The sequence below is a fragment of the Aquila chrysaetos genome, chromosome 3, assembly GCF_900496995.4.
Source record: "Aquila chrysaetos chrysaetos chromosome 3, bAquChr1.4, whole genome shotgun sequence".
NCBI classification, from domain to species: domain Eukaryota; kingdom Metazoa; phylum Chordata; class Aves; order Accipitriformes; family Accipitridae; genus Aquila; species Aquila chrysaetos.
The window spans coordinates 9,924,865-9,946,761 of record NC_044006.1 but is presented as its reverse complement, the minus strand read 5'-3'; the positions used below and the strand labels follow the sequence as shown (position 1 = coordinate 9,946,761).

The following is a 21,897-nucleotide window of genomic DNA, read 5'->3' as shown; positions in this document are numbered from 1 at the left end:
TCTACAGGTTTCAGATTTCTATTTCAAGTAAAGATACAGCTTATTGACTCCTTAAAATTTCTTTTTGGTTAGGCGTTGCAGCTTTTCCTTCCTCCACCTTTAGAAACAGTCATGGAAGGGAGCACTCACACGATCCTGTTGAGTGCATCTTTTCTTTCTTGCTAAATTAATGGCTCCAGAGGCCAGGTATTTGTATGGTAATTTTGGTCATCAAATCATGGCTACACTTGTAATTGCAAAGCATTTTGCAAAGAAGGGTGGGTGGGATTGTTACCATCTTGCAGATGCATAAAATGAGCTGTGCTTAAGCTCTCAATACTTGGTTTCTTATGAGGTTGGAAGCCTTTTGGATTCCCAGAAGGTACATGAGGGCTGAACTCTTGCAGTTTGTTGAAAGGTTGGGGGAGGGTGTGGTGAATTCCAGCGAGGTGTGCTTCAAACACTTTCCTAGGTCCTTACTAGTCCGTTTAGATGTGACTGAGCAGCCAGACTGCCAAAGAAGTTGGGCAATTGGTCTCTATGCTGAGAATAAGCAGGTTATGAGCTATGGATGTGTCTGCAGCAATTTTTTTGTCTGGTCGTCGAATGTGCACAGCTGAAGTCTATTTGAAATTGGATCGGTTTCCAAAACCTTATTGTTTCAAGCACTAGGATGTGACCTCAAGTCTCCACAAATTTTTGTGAATAACGGCTCAATTGTCTGTTAGAATATTATTCTAACCAGAGGTGTTTGAAGAAAAGCTTTTTCAGGCTGAACACTGATGGCTGTAACTGTTGATGGAGAGAGAGCTGGGTGGAGAGCAGTCTGAGCTGTACCGCTGTGAGGTTCTGTAGTACTCTGCTGTAAATATAGCAAGTGAACTAATAATACCCTTGTCAGGGACTTCCCTTCTTGGGAGAAAAAAAATTACTAGGGATTGGTATACTGTTCTTCTCTGCATTGTATGACTCGAAAACCACTTTAACAGATGTATTTTGGAGCTGAAATTCTATGTTCCCTAAAACCAGGTGATGGCAAATAAATGGAGGATAGTGCCTTGCTTTAAAAGGAAAGTACTTGTAGGCAGAGTTTTCTGAAAAGAATTTCAGACTTCCTTTCCAGCATGATCCGAAAGATCCTGATGTTACTGACTTCAAAATAAAAACTTTTGGTGTCATCTTCTCAAAATGTGTGGATTAGAAACTGTTTAACTTCAATTACTTTGAAGGGCATTGCACTTCAGCAGGAAAGGAGAATTAGCTTGCTTTATTGCACTGTGAGACTTTATAGTCTTTTCCAGGCAATTATTATTGTTGTATTATGTTTAAAAATTTTCAGTGTTTCTAGTGATGCTCCTGGGAATGAAACTTAGTGATTATAAAATTATTACCCTGGAGTCTTATTCTACATACTTTTCATCTTTGTCTTGCAACTTCTTGGAGTTCCTTTAGATAGACTCCCTAATACCATTTTCACAGTTAGAATGCACCCAGTGTGTAACTTCTGCAAATTTAGTAGTCAAATACAGGATTTGTTTTGAGTATAATCTACATATAGGTCTTCTGAACTAATTTCGCTCTCTAGTAAAAAACAAAGTTACCCAACCAGTAGTATGATAAGTCTGACATGTTTATGTTTTTTCAAAGTAAAAATTTTCCAGATGGTAGATTTGTTGGTGTATCTGTTGTTTCCTGGTAGCTTCTTTCCTGTTATTTAATAAACAAATAAATAAATCTTTGTACCCATGAATGTATTAACCTGGGTTCTCCTCTTGTGTTTTTGTCAGTAACTAGCTAAAAACTTCACTCTGACTCATTGCTGCTCCTCTTACATTTGGAAGTCCATTCACAGGTTCAGAATTTGAAGCTTACAGAGCACTAGTGGAGTTGTGTTGCTACTAATAGCTCCCTGGTGGTATCTAGAGCAGTGATTTCTTTTCTTTTCATCTATAAATTGTGAAAGAATAAACCCTTGTTTGCTGCCCTAATAAAATCTGTAGGTGACCAGTGTATGCGTGCATGCCTTTCTGTGCAAAATGTATTTACTTGGTTGTAAAATTTATTTTTAATAAATAAATTGATATGTGGATCGTAAGCGGATATGGGCAGCTGAGCTCTGGCAGCAATGATAGCCTTCAAACTGGCAACCTGTTAGTGTATATTTAGGTTTAACTGTCTGAGCATGAAGATAATGTTGCATCCATGTGTAGGAGAAATCTAATACTAATTTGTTGGTGGAAGAAAGACCTATTACGATACTTCATGTTGACTGGTGCGAGTTCATCACCTGAAAGCGTTTTTTCATAAATGAACATGGATGCCTATGAGAACTTTCAACACTTGTTTACAGTGTTGCAAGGCCAAATAGCTCTAAATTGATGCTTGAACTGTGACTGAACACATTCTGGCTTAAATAGAGTAACTTTCAAAATGCATGTAGCTTATAAAGTTTATGAACTCTTACACCTTCGCTTTTCCCAGTCATAGCTACTTCGGGATTTTCTGCTGGACACCAGTTGTGTTCCCCTCATAAATGGCTAGGCATTGTTCTTGGTGATCCTGGGGAGGGAAAAAGTATATGGTTATAATAAAGGTTGCATGCTCTCAATAGTTGTTTTGTAAAGACTGCATTTATTACTTGCCCTTCCAAGTTAAAAACTTAGACTTCAAATGGTAGAATGCACGAAATGTAATCTGTTCATGAAAGTTCCTCTTTGTTTAGTATATAAGCAGTGGCTATCAGTTTAAGTAACTGGATATGCTTTGTAAGTGGATTCAGTGATGGGGAAAACAGATGGATAGTTATCTTGAATGAACAAGCATAAATAAAGCTTCTATACTACTTCTCTTTTATAAATGAAAGAAATTTGAAACTTAAATGATAGGGCATATAGATTGAAATATGCTGTTAAAACTGGTTGCATAAGTGACTTATTGCATACAAAATGGAAACAATGGATGCTTGATGGAATGCTTTTTCCCCTTTTCCCCTTTCTGCTGATGGAGAAATAATTTCAATAGATTGTTAGTTAGAGAATGCTAAATATTTAGTATAATCTTTTCTTTATCTTTATATTTTAGGTCAGCAATTTGGCTTCATCACACTGAGTTTGCCTGCATTCAAAGCTGTTTACCTACAGTAATTTGCTCTGGTTGGAAGTGAACATGTCTCAAGTTCAAATTCAGAATCCTTCTGCTGCCCTTGCAGGGAGCCAAATATTGAATAAAAACCCATCTCTTTCACAGCCTTTGAGTATTCCTTCTACTACTAGTTCTTTGCCCTCTGAAAATGCAGGTAGACCTATCCAAAACTCTGCTTTACCCTCTGCGTCAGTTACATCCACCAATGCAGCTGCAGGTAAGATTGAGTGTCTGTTAATAAGTGTATATATTCTTAGTGTTTATACTTTGGTATGATATATTCCTGATGTCTTGCACCTACAAATACTTCAAAAGTGATATTTATCCAGCTGCAGTAGCTTGTGATGCTTTCTCCCCATTGAATGAAATCTGTTTGAGACAGAAGCAAACTTTTCCACGAAGTTCTAATAATTAGTTGAAATGTTTGTAATAGTAAAGAATATTTAAAATCATATAACATTGAATTTTTAAAACATTGCTATCCATCTTTTCTACAAGTAGCTTGTTTCAAATATAAAAAATGTGTTGTTTGAAACAGTTTATTTAGTTCTATTATCTTTAGTTCTTTTATGACCAGTTTAATGATAAATATATTGTGCTAATAAAATATAATAGAGTGAGTAAAAGGTAATAAATAAAAAATAGGTAATAGGGAAAAATAGAAGGAGGAAAAAGAAACTAACTGACTTTTTGAAATTATTCAAAGCAAGTGACCATGATGAATACTTAGAAGATTTGCTCTTTGAAATGTACTACCTAAGATGCAAGCTAAATGTGGGAGTCTCCTAACTTCGTACTTCTGGCTTGCCTTAAAACATTAAATTTAATGATGATGTCTTTTAGGCATGCACATTACTTGGAAATCCCAAAGTTCAGTAGATTGTTGCCAGTTTGGCTAATGAGCAGGGCTGTCTATTCCAGCAAATCTTCTCTGAGAAGTGGTGTATTGCAGACAACTAAATGCTAAGCCAATGAGATTATTTATTTTTAATTAAAAATTGTAGTAGAGTTCATAGCTACCTGTTCATTTATCTGATTTTATGGTAATCTTTCAGCTCCTTCAAACATGGCAAACCCCAAAGAGAAAACCCCAATGTGTCTTGTGAATGAGTTAGCCCGTTTCAACAAGATTCAGCCTGAGTATAAGCTTTTGAGTGAGCAAGGTCCAGCTCATTCTAAGGTAAATATTCATATAAGTTTCTTATTGCTGTTGTTCATGCTCTTTGACTTTCATAAGTGGAAAGGCAAAGTATATGTTTTTGGTGCAACATAATACAGAATAATAGAGAGGAATAGGAAGCTCACCAAAGTACCGATGGTAGGGAAGTGTGGAGCTGTTACATGTGTACTAAAACATTGGTTTCCCAAAGTACGTAAAAGTTGAACTTACCTGTTAACTAAAACTACTTAGCTTTTTTGAAGAGTTAGTTATGTTAGCTCCATTATGAGATGCTTGACTTTGACTTTCATTTTATAAAGCAAGGTTTGTCCCTTGCACTCTTTGCTAAAAAAATTTGTGTTAAATATGGATGATCTTTATACAGTCACTTTTCTGGTACGATGTTAAGCTTTTGTTCTACGTTTTGCCTGTTCTGCAAATTTTCTGTGTTCTTCCTGTGGTGCAGTTTAATATTTTGAAATTAATCTCACCAACTTTAAAAGATTAAAATAGTTTCTTAGTCCAAATTATCCTGTGAGATGCAGGAAGATTTATGGCAATTATGTTTCTTTAGGAAAAATGCTACATAAGGAGTTGTAGTGCTTTTGTGTCTATGTAGTTGGCAAGGTACTAATCTATATTTGTTGATATGCCTGGAATAAGTTTTTACTACTTAAAATTAAGAGTTCTTCTCTCTTATACACATCATAACTGAATGTTGCTTTGCTGTTGTTCTGTTTTAGTTGTAAATAAAATGAAACTTTCTATCCTAATTGCCCAGTATTTGGAAAACAAGGATCTTGGTACATGTTCTCTAATGCCTGAAGTACAGTATGATTGAACAGCACTAAACATTCATCTGTTCTGGAACACTTACTTTAGCAAAAGAATCTTTAGTTCTTCACAGTGGGCTTATAAGAATGCCAAGGGTAGACCAGCATGTGGTGTGCATCCCATATGATGACATATCTTTTACAGTGCGTCAAAATCTTGGTAATACAGAATTCCTTTCATGTTCTGTTCATATGCAGAGAGATAGTTCTTCAGGAATATAGCAAATATACAAGCAGTTTGTGTTACTTCAAAGAACATTGAAGAAGGGAGTTTTAGCATTATTAAACTTTTTAATCCTCATTGAAGATCTCTATTGTATGAGAACGGAGGTCAAGGCGTACAAGGAAAATCAGCCTGGGATGTGTCTATTTAATCTGACATCATCTCCTTAAGGTGTTTCCTGGAATAGTGCTTGTTGTATGTTAGACGAATTGCCTTGGAATTGAATAATATTAAGAACTAAAATCTTTTGTCCAAAGTATGTGTAGTGTCAGCTTCAGTGTGCAAAGGAGGCAAGGTTTGCATTTACAAAGTGTTGGAATAACATTCAGAGCATCTGTTTGCGTGTGTTTTCATTCGGATTGAAACTAAATTTAATTTAATTACCAGGAAGACCTTGCCTTGCTGTTGTCTGATTAATTTGTGAAAATTTAGGGCAATATATACCCTTCCTTACCCCACACACTTAAAAAGAAGAGCCACAGAGGTTTGCTCTATAATCTAATAGGCTTCTGCTCACCTGTGGACATGTTGGAGCTTTTATGGTGCAATGTGAACTTAGCTGTCTTTAAACTGCTGAAAAATACCATTAAAAAACCCCCACAGTATTAAAGCAAGAATTGAGTTATGTGGAATAAAAAGTCTGAATTTCAAGGCTGCCATTCCAAGTAATGTTGGCATACTAGCTATCCATGTAGCTGTCACCTCTATACACATTGTGTCTTTTGGTTTTTTAGCCTATATGATCTCATGCAGTATGCGGGATAGTTGCTAGCTACAATTATTGTGAAATTCTTAGTTCAGTAATCGGGGAAGTCCTATCGATGTCCAAGCGTTCAAAAAATCTGGAGATGACATGGTAGTTGAGGAAGGCTTTGATATTCTCAACTTCTGCATCACTAAAGACTCATTGTTTTGTGTAAGAGGGTCTAATAAATGATGTGAATTCTGAAGCAGCTTGTAATAAAATTCATGTTTTCTATTTTTGAGGTGTTTACAGTGCAACTGACTCTTGGGGACCAGCACTGGGAAGCTGAAGGAACTAGTATTAAAAAAGCTCAACATGCGGCAGCTGCCAAAGCTTTAGAAGGGACAAAATTCCCTAAGCCTACAGCTCGTCCATCTCGTAGTGAAGGCAAGAATCCAGGTATTTGCCACACAAAGTGATTTAAAAAAAAAAAAAATAAAAATTGAATACACCTTTCTGGTTTTGGTATGTATTTTAAAGTTGCATAGGGATGAATAAAAACAGTAATTCTGCGTATTTAACAATGGCAATTGTCAGGTTTTGCGAGAACATCATCTTGATTTAATCTTTGATTGTTGTAGGCAACATGATAAGAATCATCATATTAACAAGTTAAAAGTATAGGGTTTTTCTATTAAGTCAGTCAGGCTTGAAGAACCCACTGCTTAACTTACTGTTTAGTATTATAACACTTGGTGAAATCCTGGAAAAGATGTTTATCCTAATCTTAAAAAAAAGAAAACTGAGTAAAAAAAAATCCAAACACACAAAAAAAAAAAAGAAACATGAGGAATTCGTTCACAGCAAAGAATAATCTTTTGCATGGGCAGATGAATGTGTTTGGTAATTCCGATAGGATAATTCAAAAGTTTGACAATAAAGATTCCTTCGGAAATGTTTAATTTAAAAAACAAAACTTAAAATTTGTGTTGAGGGATTGGATCAGAACTTTGGAATTTGCATCATTTTTACTTCTTTAAAGAGAAATAGATGTTGATTTGTATAAAAGTTGTAGTTTGCTATGTTTAGGGAACTTCTTACTTTACTAAGGTTGCTCTTAAGTTATATTTAATATATAAAATTAATATAGAACTAACTTCACATCTCAGCTGCACATGTGATTGTTTTGCATTTACTCTTAGTCACTTGAATTCAAAACTATTGGGATAGCATTAGCGTGTTCAGCAAAGATTAAAACTTATTTTTTGTGCCACTTGTATTCTGCTATCACCTAAATTCTTTTTTTAGAAACACTTTGTACAGTCAACAGTGAAAATGTTAGAAGCTAGCAATAACTTATTTTGTCTGTGAATCTGTTCCATAATTTCATTTTCTTTTGACAATTGCCCTATAACAAAACACTGTTGTACTAAAATACACAGATTTTTGAGCCAGTGAGGCCTGTGATAGAAAAACTTACATTTACATGACTGTTCTTTCTCAAATGAGAATAGTCAGGGAGTCAGTTCTCACCCACATGATATCTGCGTTGAGAGAAATGTTTATAGCCCTCAGTAGCAATATACCTTCCTTTTGAAAAGGCCAGTTAAAATTTGAAAGTGAAGAGTCATAAAAACCCTTCTTAGGTCATTGAGTACAAAGAGAAATGTTTGATCATTCTCAGTAAACAACAGACACGGAAGGTATGCAGCATGTCTGTTAATTTAAAAGTATTTTTTGGGAAAGAGGAATTTCTGTTCTGCAGACCACATTATTAGATACACTGTAAAAATCAATAAATTGGTAGCTTCACAAGTTTAAAGCAAAATAAAACAAAACAAAACAAAAAATAAAGCCCCCAGCAAATTCACTTTTTTGTAACAGGATTTGTCACAACCCCACTAGGCTGCTAATTTAATATGCATCATATAGACTTACTTTCTTTGTGTTCATTAGCATTTCTATTCAGAATTCATTCATTTAAGATACTGCATATGGCAAAACTTGAGCTCATTTTTCCCTGCTTGGAGACAGCATAAGTGTTTAGATTGTTTCAGTTCCTTGTGACAGTTGGACTACTCTCTTTATATGCCTTTTTATTTAGACAGCGTAACCCCCACAGTGGAGTTGAATGCACTTTGCATGAAGCTGGGAAAGAAACCTATGTACAAACCTATCGATCCTTATACAGGGATGAGATCCACTTACAACTATACTATGAGAGGTGGTACTTATCCTCCACGGTATGTATTGTTTAATTTTTTGGTTTTGCAGTCTCCTATCTTTGAACATCCGCTCTCATCATATGAGTGCTTTGATGCTATCTTCTGAAAACTAGCTAAAAATACAAGGTCCCTTAAAGGGATATTCAACTTGAAACGTAGCCACCTTATGAGGCAAAAGGTTTTGATAAGTACACCCCATTAATATCTGTAATTTGTCTTATTTAAGGGTTGGGGTTTTTTTTCCTTTGGAGGGGAGGGGAAGGGGATGAAGAAGTGGTTTTGAGGGCATTTGGTTATACCCAGCTTCATGAAGTGACTAGCTAAATATTAGTTAAATATTTCTTGCATTTCCTTTCTGTGTAAAGGCAAAAGTGAAGAAAACAGTTTGATGCTTTTTCTAAAGCTATTTAAATTAAAGCTTCCATTTAAAGAATTTTATATGGGCGTAGGAATTGAGAATTCAAAACTTACTCGCCGCCAGGTCTATAAAAACGAAGTTACATTGTCTTTCTGTGTTCTAGTTGGTTAGAAATATGTTGGTCTTGTAAAACAAGAAATGTTGATACTCTGTTTCAAAGGCATCCCCCTAAAATCTTTTAGACTTTAAATCAAAATTTGGCTTTTTAATACCAGTGCTCCAGTGCTCAGTCATGGTTACTGATACCCAAGAGATTCATCCACGTATAATTTATGTTTCTGTTTACTTTGTAGGCCAAACTATTTGCTTATTTAAATCTCTCTCTTTGCAGGTACTTTTACCCATTTCCTGTTGGGCCCTTACTTTATCAAGTTGAGCTTTCAATTGGAGGGCAGCAGTTTCATGGGAAAGGAAGAACAAGACAAGCTGCTAAGCATGATGCAGCTGCTAAAGCACTGAAAGTACTGCAGAATGAGCCCTTGCCTGAGAAACCAGAGGTGGGAATTAATCTTATTGTAAGCATAAATTGCTGTGATAAACTGAGATATTGTTGTAGATTTTTTCCTTATTGAGAGGAAGATGACAGTTGTGAAATTTAATTCTGTGTAGTAGTGTTGACCTACTTGTGTCAATAGCAACACTTTGATTTAAAAACATAGATTTCTATGGAACTAGAGTTTTCCCAAATGAAGTTATATTAATTCTTTTGCTGTCATATTTTTCCACAGCAATGCTATAGACCTCTGTCAGATATGAGCACTGGAAGCATAGATAGGAACTAATATCTTATCAGGTACAGATCATATACAAACTTCTGAAGAAGTGTGTAAATGGGATACTTGCATTCTTGTATGGGCAACATAGAAATCAGACATGGGTTTGCTTGCTGGGCAAAATTCCTACATGATTTTGGAAAGAACCATGGAAGTTCTGGAAAAGCAGGAAGTTCGTGGAAGTAGTAAACTCATACACACATTTTGATATGAATATAAGAAGCAAATTTTATCCCTCCATATATTTACGGCTGCCCAGCACTTTCCTTTCCAAGACGCTGTTATTGGTTTTTCTTCATGCTTTTTTGTTAAGTTGCATTAGGCAGAAGGTCTCATTGTGTGCACACAAGTTACTTGTAGCTTCTAGGACTGGTTGACTGTGTGCACCTTCTCTGTGTTTTGGCTGACTGCTTTGCCCAAAGTCTACTAGAAAGAGCATATTTAGTCCTTCCTTTATGGGCTTATTATACCATTTTGTCTGAGTTATGAGGGCTTGATGTTAGAACTAAGAGCAAGAGTACATCTATTGATGTACTCTACGCTGGCATCTAGATCGTGTTGAGGAGGAGGCCATGCGATACAAACCTAGAAGCAAGAGAGACTAGGATGTTGCCAGAGAGGTGAGGAACAGGATGTGGAGGTTAGACTGATAACTTAGAATTGGGGGAGCATGAGAACTTGCTGGATACAGAGTCTGGCTATGTGCTGAGAAAGAAGGAAAATGAAGAATTGGGCAAGAAGGTAACAAGGGGTCTCAGACTGGGGAGAAAAAAAATAGCTGGGAACTACCAGGAATGGCAGAGCAAGAGATTTGAGGAATGTGTTGTGAAGCCAAGGGACATTGAGTTAAAACTTCCAAGTGTGTTTGTGGGGGAGAGCATTGCCCAGATAATTAGGCAAAACCACTGGATCTGATGCTTCAGGGAAGAGGCCTAGGAGGCACTGATGGTAGTGGTTCAGGTAGCAGAAAGCTCTCCTGGAGGAATGTAGATTATTGAATGATGGAGGCTACTAAAAGTCAAGGGATTACAAATGCTATTGAGGAGAAGAGAGTAATGCTGGGAGTAGAAGCTGAAAGAGTGGAGATAAGTTCTGCACTGAAATCTAGAACTGGTGATAGGCAGAGTGTGGTCAGGGACAAGCTGGAGGTCTTCATGTAGGAGAGGTCAAGCCTGAAGGGGATGTTCCCCTTCAGTGGAGGGGGACCCCAAATTCTGAGCATTCTTGTTCTGTGTCAGTGATGTATAACATCCTCCTTTTGCACTCACCCTCCTAAAAGGTAACCTACTGTCACCACCCATTTGTCTGCCTCAGGTAGCAAGGTTCTGTGTACTGGACCCAAGGAGTTCAAATCTGCAGAAAATAATAGGATCACATGTAACTGAATTCTGTTCTGTTCACTTTTTTAGAAATGCTTCTGTACAAGTGACTTTCTGAATATTTGTAGAGTTGTGTTTAGAGTTGAGTAATGTGAGGTCTTCAGAACAAACACTGCAGTTGTCTTTATATGGCCGTGTATCCTTTTCTATAGGATGTCTCATTCGGTGTAAGGGGTGTAAATCAAGAGGTAAAGGAAGTAAGCGTACAGAGTCTCTCCTTTTGTTTTTTTGTTTTGTGGTTTGGTTTTTGTTTGTTTTTTTTTTTTAAGGACATAAGGGAAATACTGTTGTGAATGATGCAAGAGATTGCAAGAAGGGAGAATTATTTTATGAATAAAACAGTTGCAAGCTGGCTGGGAGCTGAATGCTGTCTTGACCCTGCTATACATATGCTGGGCAAGTCACTTAAACTTTCAAGAGAAACATGCATTTGTCATTTTATTTTTCTATTTCTGTTTGACTTGTAAGAAAATGAACAGTAAGAAATGCAGCTATGCTTAAGGAGAGCAATCCTTTGAACAGAGTGTGCTGTTTTATAATAAGTACTCGGATAAATCAGATCTTAATTTAAAGTTTGGTAGATAAATGCTAAGTTCATTAATATTTGTGGCTTTCAAATGTTGTAGCTTTAGGAATGTCTGAGGGAATTGCTGTTTTTGTAACAGCATTTTGCACTAGACAGGATGAAGATAAAAAAAGGAAGATTTTACGACTAAGCGAGCACTGTTCATTCTTCCATTCAGTGAGGCAAGGTCCTTGAAGGATATGGTAGTGTAAGATCATAAGAGGTGCTATTATAATGTGTGTATACAATGGAGGCAAATTAAGATTTCACAAGCAGACATAATCCTGATACTTCCTACCTGTTATTTGATGTTGCCAGTAATTTTCCTTTTAAATGTAGTTATTTTTGTGTATCCCATTTGTGTGTGTGTGTAAACAAAATATGCTTAAGCTTGAACTCTTGTATTTTGGGGGGTAATTTTGTAATTTTTTATATTTTACAGATTTTTGTTTTTACAGGATTTTACTCTTGTATTTTTAAATTAGAAAATATTCAGTGCTTAAGAAGAAATAATTGAATAAAATTATTAGACTTTAAGGGTAAGAGTGACCATTTCCCACACCTTCTCAGACTGCAAATCTAGCAGCAAGTGGCAGGAAAAAAAAATTCGTAATATTAGCTCTCAACTGGACAAAGCCTTGCCTGAACAACGTAATTTAGTTTTAAAGTCTGCTCTGCTTTCAGTGGGAGGCTGTGGTAGGAGACCTCCAAAGGACGCTTTCCACCTAAATTAAGATGATTGGAGTTAAGACACGCTGACAAAGTTCCAGTATGGGGTTACTTTGCATATTCAAAGACAGAGATGATAAAGCATCAATTTAAGGCTTAGAAAACCCAGAAAGCTATGCTTTCTAGCCTAATTCTTAAACAGAAATTCTAACTTTTGCCTGAAAGTACTAAAACCAGGATTGTTTCTATGCTTTTTGTCAACTTATTTGGTAAATATCAGCTGCTCTTTATACCCTTAACATGGAAGAAAATAGACTGGTACCTATGTTGAAATCAATGTAGTTCTAATCAGCCCCTTGACTGGTTTTCATAATTTGCTTATAAGCAGTCTTCGAGGAAGTGCGTGTTGAAAGAGTTCCTAGAAAACAGCGAATCCCTCTTAAAGGAGTCTATTACTTTTACAATTTGCTTGGGAGTTTTTTTAATCTACCACTTTTGTTTCCTTTTGTGACTTTTTTTCACTTGTTAGAGATGGATTTGAACAATCTGATGAGAGCTAAGAGTGGTAAATGCTTATATTCGTGGTCTCATTCTGATTTAGAGGCATAGGTTCCTTGGAGAGTTTAGTTTATGCACACATGCAAACTACTTTAAAAGCAGACTTTATAGATCATCTGCCTTGAGGTGTGCAGGGAAAGAGAAAGAGGGAGAGCATGTGTGTATGATTATTTCTGAGTTATAAAATAAACTGATCCAGAACTCAAGTAGAGGCAGAATAATTGCTAAAATAGCTATAGACTGTTAATTGTTATTTTGCTATTAATTTACTCTTTTTAGATAAAGGTATTGAAGAAAAGTACCTGTGTTTTACACCGTGTGAACAGACTTGGAATATGTCAAGAATATACACCGTAATATGGCAAATAATTCCATACTATTTATTTGTATTCTCTTGAAACAATATTAAATGGGAAAAACCTAATCCAATAAAGAGACGTCGTCTTCGCAAGGAAAAATGTCAGAATTCGAAAAACTAGAATATATCTGAAATTACAAGGAGGGGACGAATTTTTGTAGTTGAAGTGATTGTGTTAATATTTTGATAGTGAGGGTAGTGACAGATAATTCCTAGAGGTGCTGGTAGTAAACTTGCTGTAACACCTAGACTGTAATAAACTAAGACCTTAGTAGTTCAGATATTTTTTTTTCTGGGTATATGATGCTATTCCTTTTGAACTTACCAATTGCATTTGAAATAGGTTTAGAATATGATGATCAAGACTTTTGACTCCTGTATTCAATCTTGGTTTTGCCAATTTTTACCTGCGTTGTGCCTTCTGCTGAGGTATAGTATGGTTCCTCTAGTGTAGGTGCTGCCTCCACGTTTCTTATGTAGTCTAATGCACAGGGCATCTATCTCGGTCCTGTGGGAGTGGTGCCATCATGTGGTCTCAGTTTTTGCAGACCTGAAGATTGCTCTATGTACACCTCTGTGTAGAGGTTGGAGACTGGATGTAGTAGTGGGATGAGAAGTATCAGATGTTAGCATTGTAAAAAGGATGTTGGGCTATATGTGCTCTTCTGAAATGTTTGCAACTCAAATCTGAAATACAAGGTCAGCCCATAAGAACAGTGTGAAATCTGATGGGACAGTGGGAGGAGTGAAAACTACAGATTAATTTTACTAATATTTTTTTCTGAGTTGGGAAGAGGCTGCTTTAAGTGGCAGGAAAAAAAATTTCCTTCATGGTTTAATCTAACTTGTTAGTAACAGACATTGGGGATGCTTGATACCATCAAAACTAGTTTTAATCCATGAGAGCTCTCTAGCATATTTCCACTGCTCCAATAAAATATTTAAATCATTTTTGTTACCTGGTTGCATAACTAGTATTGTAGCATGATATAATTGGTGAAATTGTTGCTGTTCATCTTTATCATAATCTTTCCAATATCACTGCTGGACACTTAGTCTTAAAATTTCTCTGTTGCTATTACCATGCCTCTTAGTTCATGTTGATCCCAACATCAGTGAAGACATTTTTGGAATCACAATCAAAATTTTACCTGGAGATACGTAGAAGTGCCTGTAGGTAAGCTTCACCTGGCACTGCTGTCTTCCTAGCAGGTGTAAGTTCTCAGAGATGTACACCATTTGATTTAAGGCAAGTTCCTGATAGTATATTCTTCAGATGAGAAAAAAATCTGTAGATGAAGCACTTACAAGGGAGCATGTTAAAAGGCAGGACTCTGCCAGGGTCTAATTAGCCATCCTTTATTCACATTGGTCCCATTCTGAGAATCTTTATTTTTCCTGCCCTTTCTCTTATCTGATACTGTCTTAGTGCTTTTGGTACAAATGTCCAATCAGTATATGAAAATTGTATTTCATAAAGGTACTTCCATTTGGAAATCAGTTCATTTAACACTTCAGTTTGTTTTTCTATAGATAGATTTTTAAACCTATTGGCCCTTATCCCATTTGTTCTTTCCTGTAACGAGCACATGAAAATGTGAAGGTTTGCTAGCTTTTACACATACACATTAAATGAGCTTCTTAAGTTTCCATTCTGTAGTATGTGTGCTGCATTTCTACACATTCACGTAAAATGGCAGTAAAGGCTAGACTACTTAAAATTTTGAGAGTTCAGTAAACTGGTTGGATGGATAAAATTCGATTTAATAGGATCTTTATTTTAAATAGAGTATGCTTCTTTTAGGTTAACGGAAAAGAACCAGATGATGAAAATCTCAATAAATCTGAAATAAGCCAAGTTTTTGAGATTGCACTTAAAAGGAACTTGCCTGTGAATTTTGAGGTATGTTTATTTTACAAGCTCTAGATTTGTTTTTATTAGAATATTAAGGGTACACATTAAGTTGAGTCTCTTCTAGATAACCCAAACAACTGACTTTTAACATGTCTTGTTAGTTGTGAATACACTTTTACCTTTGACAGTCACCCTGATTGTCTCGGAGTTTATATGGTGAAGTGAAAAAAAAAAGAAAAATCCACCTGTTCACAAATTCATGCACTAAAATCATAACATGAGTGAACAGCTATGCTGTGGTTGTCTGTGCAATCTTTTTTCCAAGCTTTTTGAAAAATCAGTATTACAGTGAAGAAACAAAACACAACCCCATGTTAATGGTTAGAACATTGAAGTGCAGAGTCGAGGCAAAAGAGTATAGCTCACTCTGAAAGACATTTATGGAAGTATTTGCTTAATTAAGCACTGATGTGGACTACCCGCAAGTTGCAGAATCTCACAAATAGGTTTCTTTTCTTGCCATGAGGTGACCTCATGTGCATCTTACTTTCCTTTCCCTTTGGCCTGGCTGCTTGCTGCCTCTTTGCCCCTCCTTGATCATTTTAGTTATCTTAAATCAATAGCTTCCATAGGAGCATCTCTGTTTCATTAAAATATTAATTTATCATGCTGCTTTCCTGAGCTGGCAGAGTAACATTTAAGTCAACTATCTGAATTCTTATAGTAAGAAAATGCAATTGTGTGTAACTATATTGCTTCTAAAACCGTTCTGTGAAATTTTACATGAAGCTTTCAATTATTGCAGGTTAGCCTGAGCATCACTGGTAAAAATATACTGTCACACAAAGCCAGTTGTGGGTGGAAGTTCTTAATTCATTCTTACTTTTTGACTTTATGGATATTTTGAAGTATGATGTGTTATGAATGGAGTTAAAAGACTAAATCTGTAGTAGGCAGCTATCTCTTAGATGTCTCCAGAATTCTTGATTTCTGAACTAAAATGCTGGATGCTAAAGAATTGCTTTCTCTGTAATGTTCTATTACTGTAACATGATGTATTTAATGAGGTGATGTTAACTGTGTGGAAGTACACACTGATGAAACAGAACAGTCATATTTTAATATTGAAAGAGTAAATCAGTAAATTAAATAAGATGGATTAATGACTTATATGTAAATACAGTTTACTGCTTGCTGCATCAGATCTTTTTAAAGTATATGTTTATTTGGGTGGGATTATGTTACTGGAGTGAGTATGATTTACTTCTCTACTTTCTGGATTGTATGAGAATCTAAAATCTCTTTATCCGTAGTTCTTGAGAGAAGTTTGCTATAAACAATGTGCCCTACCATTTTTAATAAGTGTTTATCACGCTTTCACTCAGTTTTTCCCTCTGAAACAGGTGACCAAGGAAAGTGGTCCTCCCCATATGAAGAGCTTTGTAACCAAGGTGTCAGTTGGAGAATTCATGGGTGAAGGTGAAGGAAAGAGCAAGAAGATCTCAAAGAAAAATGCTGCAATAGCAGTCCTAGAAGAACTGAAAAAATTGCCACCTCTTCCTACGGTTGAGAAAATGAAGCCACGAATCAAAAAGAAAACAAAATCAATAGTGAAGGTAAGAGACAAACACATTGGAAATCTGACTGTTATAACTAATCATCAGATGAGAGGCGTTTCTGAGTTAATTATAAACACTCTTCAACTGCTCAACGTTTATCAGCAGTTTGGTACTACAAATGAAATGACATTTTGCTCCCACTCTAAATGGGGTTCTGACACCACTTTTACAACAGTTATCAGTAAATTCAGCATGAAAGAGAAACCTTATAAAAGAATGAGCGGCACATAAAAATCAAGCTCTGACTTTCAAGCCTTAGACTTTACAGCTTCAGGTTTTGCATGATTTTGCTTGTGCAAATTCTCCTGCAAGCCTGTCCCTCCTAATATAGCAGGATTAGAACTTGTAAAACTGTTACCAGTGGTAGGTTATATGTGGTCAACTGTGACAGCAGAGCCAAATAAATTGAGTGTTTCTCTTTGGCTGTGACAGTGGTTCATTAAGCAACTTTTTATTTCAGTGTTTTTAAATTCTAGAGATTAATTAATTCAGTGGCACGCTGCATTTTGTCTATTAAACCAAATATTCACAAATTTTGGTTTATTTCCTAAACATTGTTCTACATAGCTGCAAACAAGTCCAGAGTATGGTCAAGGAATGAATCCCATTAGCAGACTTGCCCAGATACAGCAGGCCAAGAAAGAGAAGGAACCAGAGTACATGCTCATCACAGAACGTGGTCTTCCAAGGCGCAGGGAGTTTGTTATGCAGGTTTGTATGTTAATTTGAGGAATCTAGTTGCATGGCTGTGGTGCCCTTTTTTTTTGGCTTATGGTAATCAGGTTGTCATGTTGATGTACAAAGTTAACAGGATTACGGCCAAATTTCCATGAAATTTATTAAGTAAATATCTAGTGGGATACATTCAAGGAAGATAGAAGTTCAAGAAAAGTGATCTGAATCATGTTTGAAAACAAATTGCATAGGGCATCAGAAGTCTATGTTGTAACTGCCTAATGTTTTAATTAACAGGAATATTAATACTCTCTTAAGAGATACTGAGCTTCTTATATTTTGTAATGTAGGATTCATTAACACCAACCTGGGTATCCTTCATTTCCTCCTTCCCCTGAGCTTTCATGTGTTGCTTTAGAGTGCAGCACTTTCATGCACTCTGCATTGCAAATCCCAATAGCATCGTAGTATTTTTAATACTGAGTATCTACTAGCCTCTAATAATTAAGTGCATTTTCCAGACCTCCCTCCTATCCTGGCCAAGACAGGAAAGTTACTTGCTTTCCATTACATTAGTAAATCTGCTAAACCTGTAACTTTAGCTTGGAAAATTTATATCTGCTGTGGTACCAGTTTTGAGCATTTAGGCTGTTGACAAGGTGAGATGATGAAATATAGTTGTTTGTGTGACTTCTGTTTGGGTTTTTTGTGCTTGGAAGCCAATGATCATTGATAATAAATGACAACTTGCTTAGAATGATGATTACTTGAACTATTTTGTGACTCATAGTGTGCTCGAGACACAGATCACTAGTAAGTGAATCCTCATACTACTGTTTAAGAATTGACTTGGTTTTTCTTCCTCTTTTGTGCAGGTGAAAGTTGGTGTACACACAGCTGAAGGAATGGGCACGAACAAAAAAGTTGCTAAACGCAATGCAGCTGAAAATATGTTGGAACTTTTAGGTTTCAAAGTCCCTCAACCTCAACCTCCAAAGCCAGCATTAAAGACAGAAGAGAAGGTAAGAGGCTTTGAGAATCAACCGCTGTTTAATACTATGGCAAAAGTTGAGCTGAAACAACAGCAGCTTTGCAAGGCAGTAACAGTGTAGTAAATTGATGCTTCTGCCCTAGCCAGGAAGCAGTTGTATTGAGGTGACTGTTCACTAAAAATAGTGCTTTTTGGATACATTAAGGGTTCAATTTTGCAAGTAAATCGAAGTCTCATCAGAAGGCTAAATGAATGTATTTCTTCTTTATAGAATGGCTCAGAACCTGTGATAATTGATGTATTGGTCTTAGAAACTTGCAGACATGTAAGTTATAGGACTCTGGTAGCAATAGTTTTATATAGCCTTATCACCAACTGCAGTCAAAAGTTTGTTACAGGTCTCTTTCTTTGGTAGGTCCCTTAGCAGGGAAAGAGCCTTGCATTCTCCTGTTGATTCAGCAAGTGTTACTAGCAAGTTAAAATAGCAAGTCTGGCTTTAGTTTTCTCCTTTTCATGTACATGCTCATTTGTGTCCAGTATGTTGTCCTCAGCAATACCAATAACTAATGTTAGTTTAACTGACTTTATAATGGTATCTAGTTCTCAATATCTGTGTTCCTAATACCACTTCACTGGTCTGTAGATAGTTTTAGTCATTCAGTGAATAAGAATCACTGAACTTGTCTCTTCTTGGTAGCTTTGTAATAATTGCAGTTTTTGAATAAGAAGTTTTTCAGTAAAATTTTGACTGGTCAGATCACCTGCATCTTGAAAACTTTAAAACGTGGCGGGGGGGAAGTTTTAAAGGGATATTGTGTGTTTGGCTTTTTTCCTTCTATTTTGAAGACACCAGTGAAGAAACCAGGTGATGGAAGAAAAGTAACCTTCTTTGAGCCAGGCTCTGAAGAGACTTCAACTAGTAAGTACCCTTACTGAAAGAAGCATGGCCCTGTTGGGGTGCGTGTGTATGCAAGATATGCTTCTCAGTCCCTTCAATAGTGTCATTTAACACACTGTAATGAGCAGAGGTGTGCAGCTGCTGGCTTGCAAACTAAGTCTACCCCTTGGGAAGGTTTTGTTCAGATCCTGAAGAGCTTATTCCTCCCAAATCATACAGTATTCAGCTTGCTTGGCCATCTGCTCGGTGAAGGGAGTAGATGGCTGAGCTAAAAGCATGTGTGTGCTAATGGGTCGGTCGAGCAGTTAGTGGAGGTGCAGCTGCTGCTACCTGTGTGGTGTCTGGGCTTGTCTTACCTCAATCTGAGGGATCTTGGGACAGGCTTTAATCTGTGTCTAGGGATTTCTAGGACAAGAATGAATGTTAGGACTGAGCTTGGTTCTGATCCAGGGACCAGGCTCCTTCAACCAACAGCAGGAGTGAAGTGGGGGCAATTTCTGTGGGGGAAAAGGTAGGAGGAGGAGGAGAGATCAGCCTCTTTGGCTCAGCAGAACATTTCTCCGGTATAAGGTCCAAATGAGGATGGCAGCAGATTCCCTGGGAAGAGGGTTGGGGTTTCTGCCACCTGGAAACAGCCTTCTAGATTTGGAAAAATGGTCGCAGGTTGGAAGATTGCCCCAGAAATGTCGCTTTAAGCCTGAGGCAGAGTAGCAAGGGGTGGTGCTGAATTTGTTGAGGCAGAGTTAGCTAAGTTTGTCTGTATCACCTTGCAGATGTTGAGGGAATAACTGCAGTATGTTGAAGACTGTTCCTGGGATGAAGATGAGAAAGGGTGTCAATACTAACTGAAATTGGTCTTCCTAAAGCAGAGTTGGAGAAAGAAGGAATGGCCCTGTAGTACAGAACAACCTCTTCGTCTGTGCTTGGTCGCTAATGTCTGAGAGCAAGGAACTGTGCCTGCATTTATTTCAGACAGTTGATGGTTATAGTGGTCAGATCCACAGGTGACTGGCTGGAACAAAAAAAAAAAAAAAAAACAACCAAACCTGGCCACCAAGTATACAGGCATTGGCTTTCTCTAATGTAAACTGTTGGGAGGAGTCATTATGGAAAGTTTGTCTATCGCAACATATTTCTGTTCTGGATAGTATGTTTCAGGTGCTTTATGTGTTTCAGTATCATTTTGTTGTTTAAATTATAAATAGTTGGGATTGGCTTGGACTTCAGTAACATTTTACTGCATCCATAAGATCTTAGGTAAACTTCCTGACTTCTTATTCCAACTTTGCTATCCCTGCTTTCTTCCATCTACAAATTTTGACTTTCATCCTTTAGACTTGAAACAGCTCAGTCCTGCTGAACTTCATTTATCTATTCTGCTATAATACTGACTCCTCAGTTTATTTCAGTGGCACTGTCTTCCCTGCCTTTCTTGAGCACACCTCTAATTTTTCTCCACAGTTCTGTGTATGTGAGTTCCCCATAAAAAGCTGTTCTTATCCCTCTTAAATCTAACTTATGCCATAATGCCAATGAATTGCTTTCAATTCACTGTGCTTGGATATTTGCAGTAAATAGTCATTCTTGCTTCTTCATACTGTGCTAACATTACATTTAACCTTACCTACCTGTTTATGTTTTCACAACATATAGTTTAAACTTTGTGGACTATCTGTCACTATCTTTACAACAGTGAACAGTGGCTCTGGCCATTCTATGGTTTCATTATTTGCTCCTACGGCTTAAATGATGAAATAAAAATTTCTGAAACCAAAAGATTCATCTCGAATGTGGTTGCAACTGAGGTGTCTGTAAGTTTGACTAACCTGGAGAAACTGCTCCCGGAGGTAAAGGTGCTCCTTTTGGCAGAAGCAGGTGTTGCACTGAGTCACTTATTCAATAAGCAAACTCTGTCTTCATGATGCTGAATCTCTGACCCACCAAAGGCGAATCAAGCTTGCTAAGTTTGTTAGTGTTTCAAAAGTAATTTGAAACAGGTTTTTTTCTTTTTGTTGTTGTTTTTTTTTTTTTTTTCCAAAAGTGGCTTTTGATGCCTATATATGCCTTCACATGCCAGCAGAAGGCCTCATAGAAATAGCTAGCATTTGTTTAGTATGTACCTCTCTCTTCTCAGGTAATAAAGAAGATGAATTTAGGATGCCTTATCTCAGCCATCAGCAGCTTCCTGCTGGAATTCTTCCCATGGTCCCTGAGGTTGCACAAGCTGTAGGAGCCAACCAAGGACACCACACCAAAGAGTTCAATAGGGCAGCCCCAAATCCTGCCAAGGCTACAGTAACAGCAATGATTGCTAGAGAGCTATTGTATGGTGGTACTTCTCCTACCGCTGAGACCATATTAAAGAATAACAACTCATCAGGCCACGTACCCCACGGACCACTTACTAGGCCCTCTGAGCAGCTGGACTATCTTTCCAATGTTCAAGGAATCCAGGTAAATGTTCAGCTTTGCAAGATTTCTTCCAAAGCTATCCAAACTAGTCCAACCTGTTGTTCTAAAGCTTTTTAGTTCTGCTGGTGACTGATGTATTTACTCTGAAGCTGCTTGTTAAGCTGAAATTCATGTAAATGTTTACTTCACCTATGAAATGCACTGAATTTTACGGCTTTTTTATTTAGTTTTCAAATGTTCATTTCTGTACTGCATCCTCAGCCTTAATTCAGTGCTGCTCTGAAGTCTTGGAAGAATAAAATCGAAAGTAGCATTTTCTGAAAATTGTCACGATGTAGGAACATCGTATGAACTTGAACTTGGCTGATCTGAAATCAGTTTTTTTAATAATGTTTCATACATTAACATTTGCTTTAAGCTGTACATTTTCTTGTGTTTGGTCCCTTTAATCAGAATTGCATGTAAGTTCCTGTATTAATATG

The 21,897-nt window shown here is 36.9% G+C and overlaps 1 protein-coding gene across 5 annotated transcripts in view; it reads left to right on the top strand.

The window, feature by feature from the left end:
- The window catches only part of STAU1 (staufen double-stranded RNA binding protein 1), a 34,558-nt gene that overhangs the window by 7,794 nt on the left and 4,867 nt on the right, over positions 1 to 21,897 (top strand). For 3 of the 5 annotated variants that reach the window (XR_003922560.2, XM_030007944.2, XM_030007943.2), the window contains 11 exons: positions 3,061 to 3,337; positions 4,176 to 4,300; positions 6,323 to 6,479; positions 8,125 to 8,263; positions 8,995 to 9,160; positions 14,770 to 14,868; positions 16,206 to 16,436; positions 17,007 to 17,150; positions 17,990 to 18,136; positions 18,952 to 19,024; positions 21,138 to 21,457. Coding sequence is in view for 4 of the 5 variants with exons in the window: in XM_030007944.2 (XP_029863804.1) it covers positions 3,145 to 3,337; positions 4,176 to 4,300; positions 6,323 to 6,479; positions 8,125 to 8,263; positions 8,995 to 9,160; positions 14,770 to 14,868; positions 16,206 to 16,436; positions 17,007 to 17,150; positions 17,990 to 18,136; positions 18,952 to 19,024; positions 21,138 to 21,457 (1,794 nt within the window). In the remaining variant the exon portion in view is untranslated. The remainder of the gene's footprint in view (positions 1 to 3,060; positions 3,338 to 4,175; positions 4,301 to 6,322; positions 6,480 to 8,124; positions 8,264 to 8,994; positions 9,161 to 14,769; positions 14,869 to 16,205; positions 16,437 to 17,006; positions 17,151 to 17,989; positions 18,137 to 18,951; positions 19,025 to 21,137; positions 21,458 to 21,897) is intronic. The other 2 variants (XM_030007945.2, XM_030007946.2) reach the window with 2 other exon arrangements.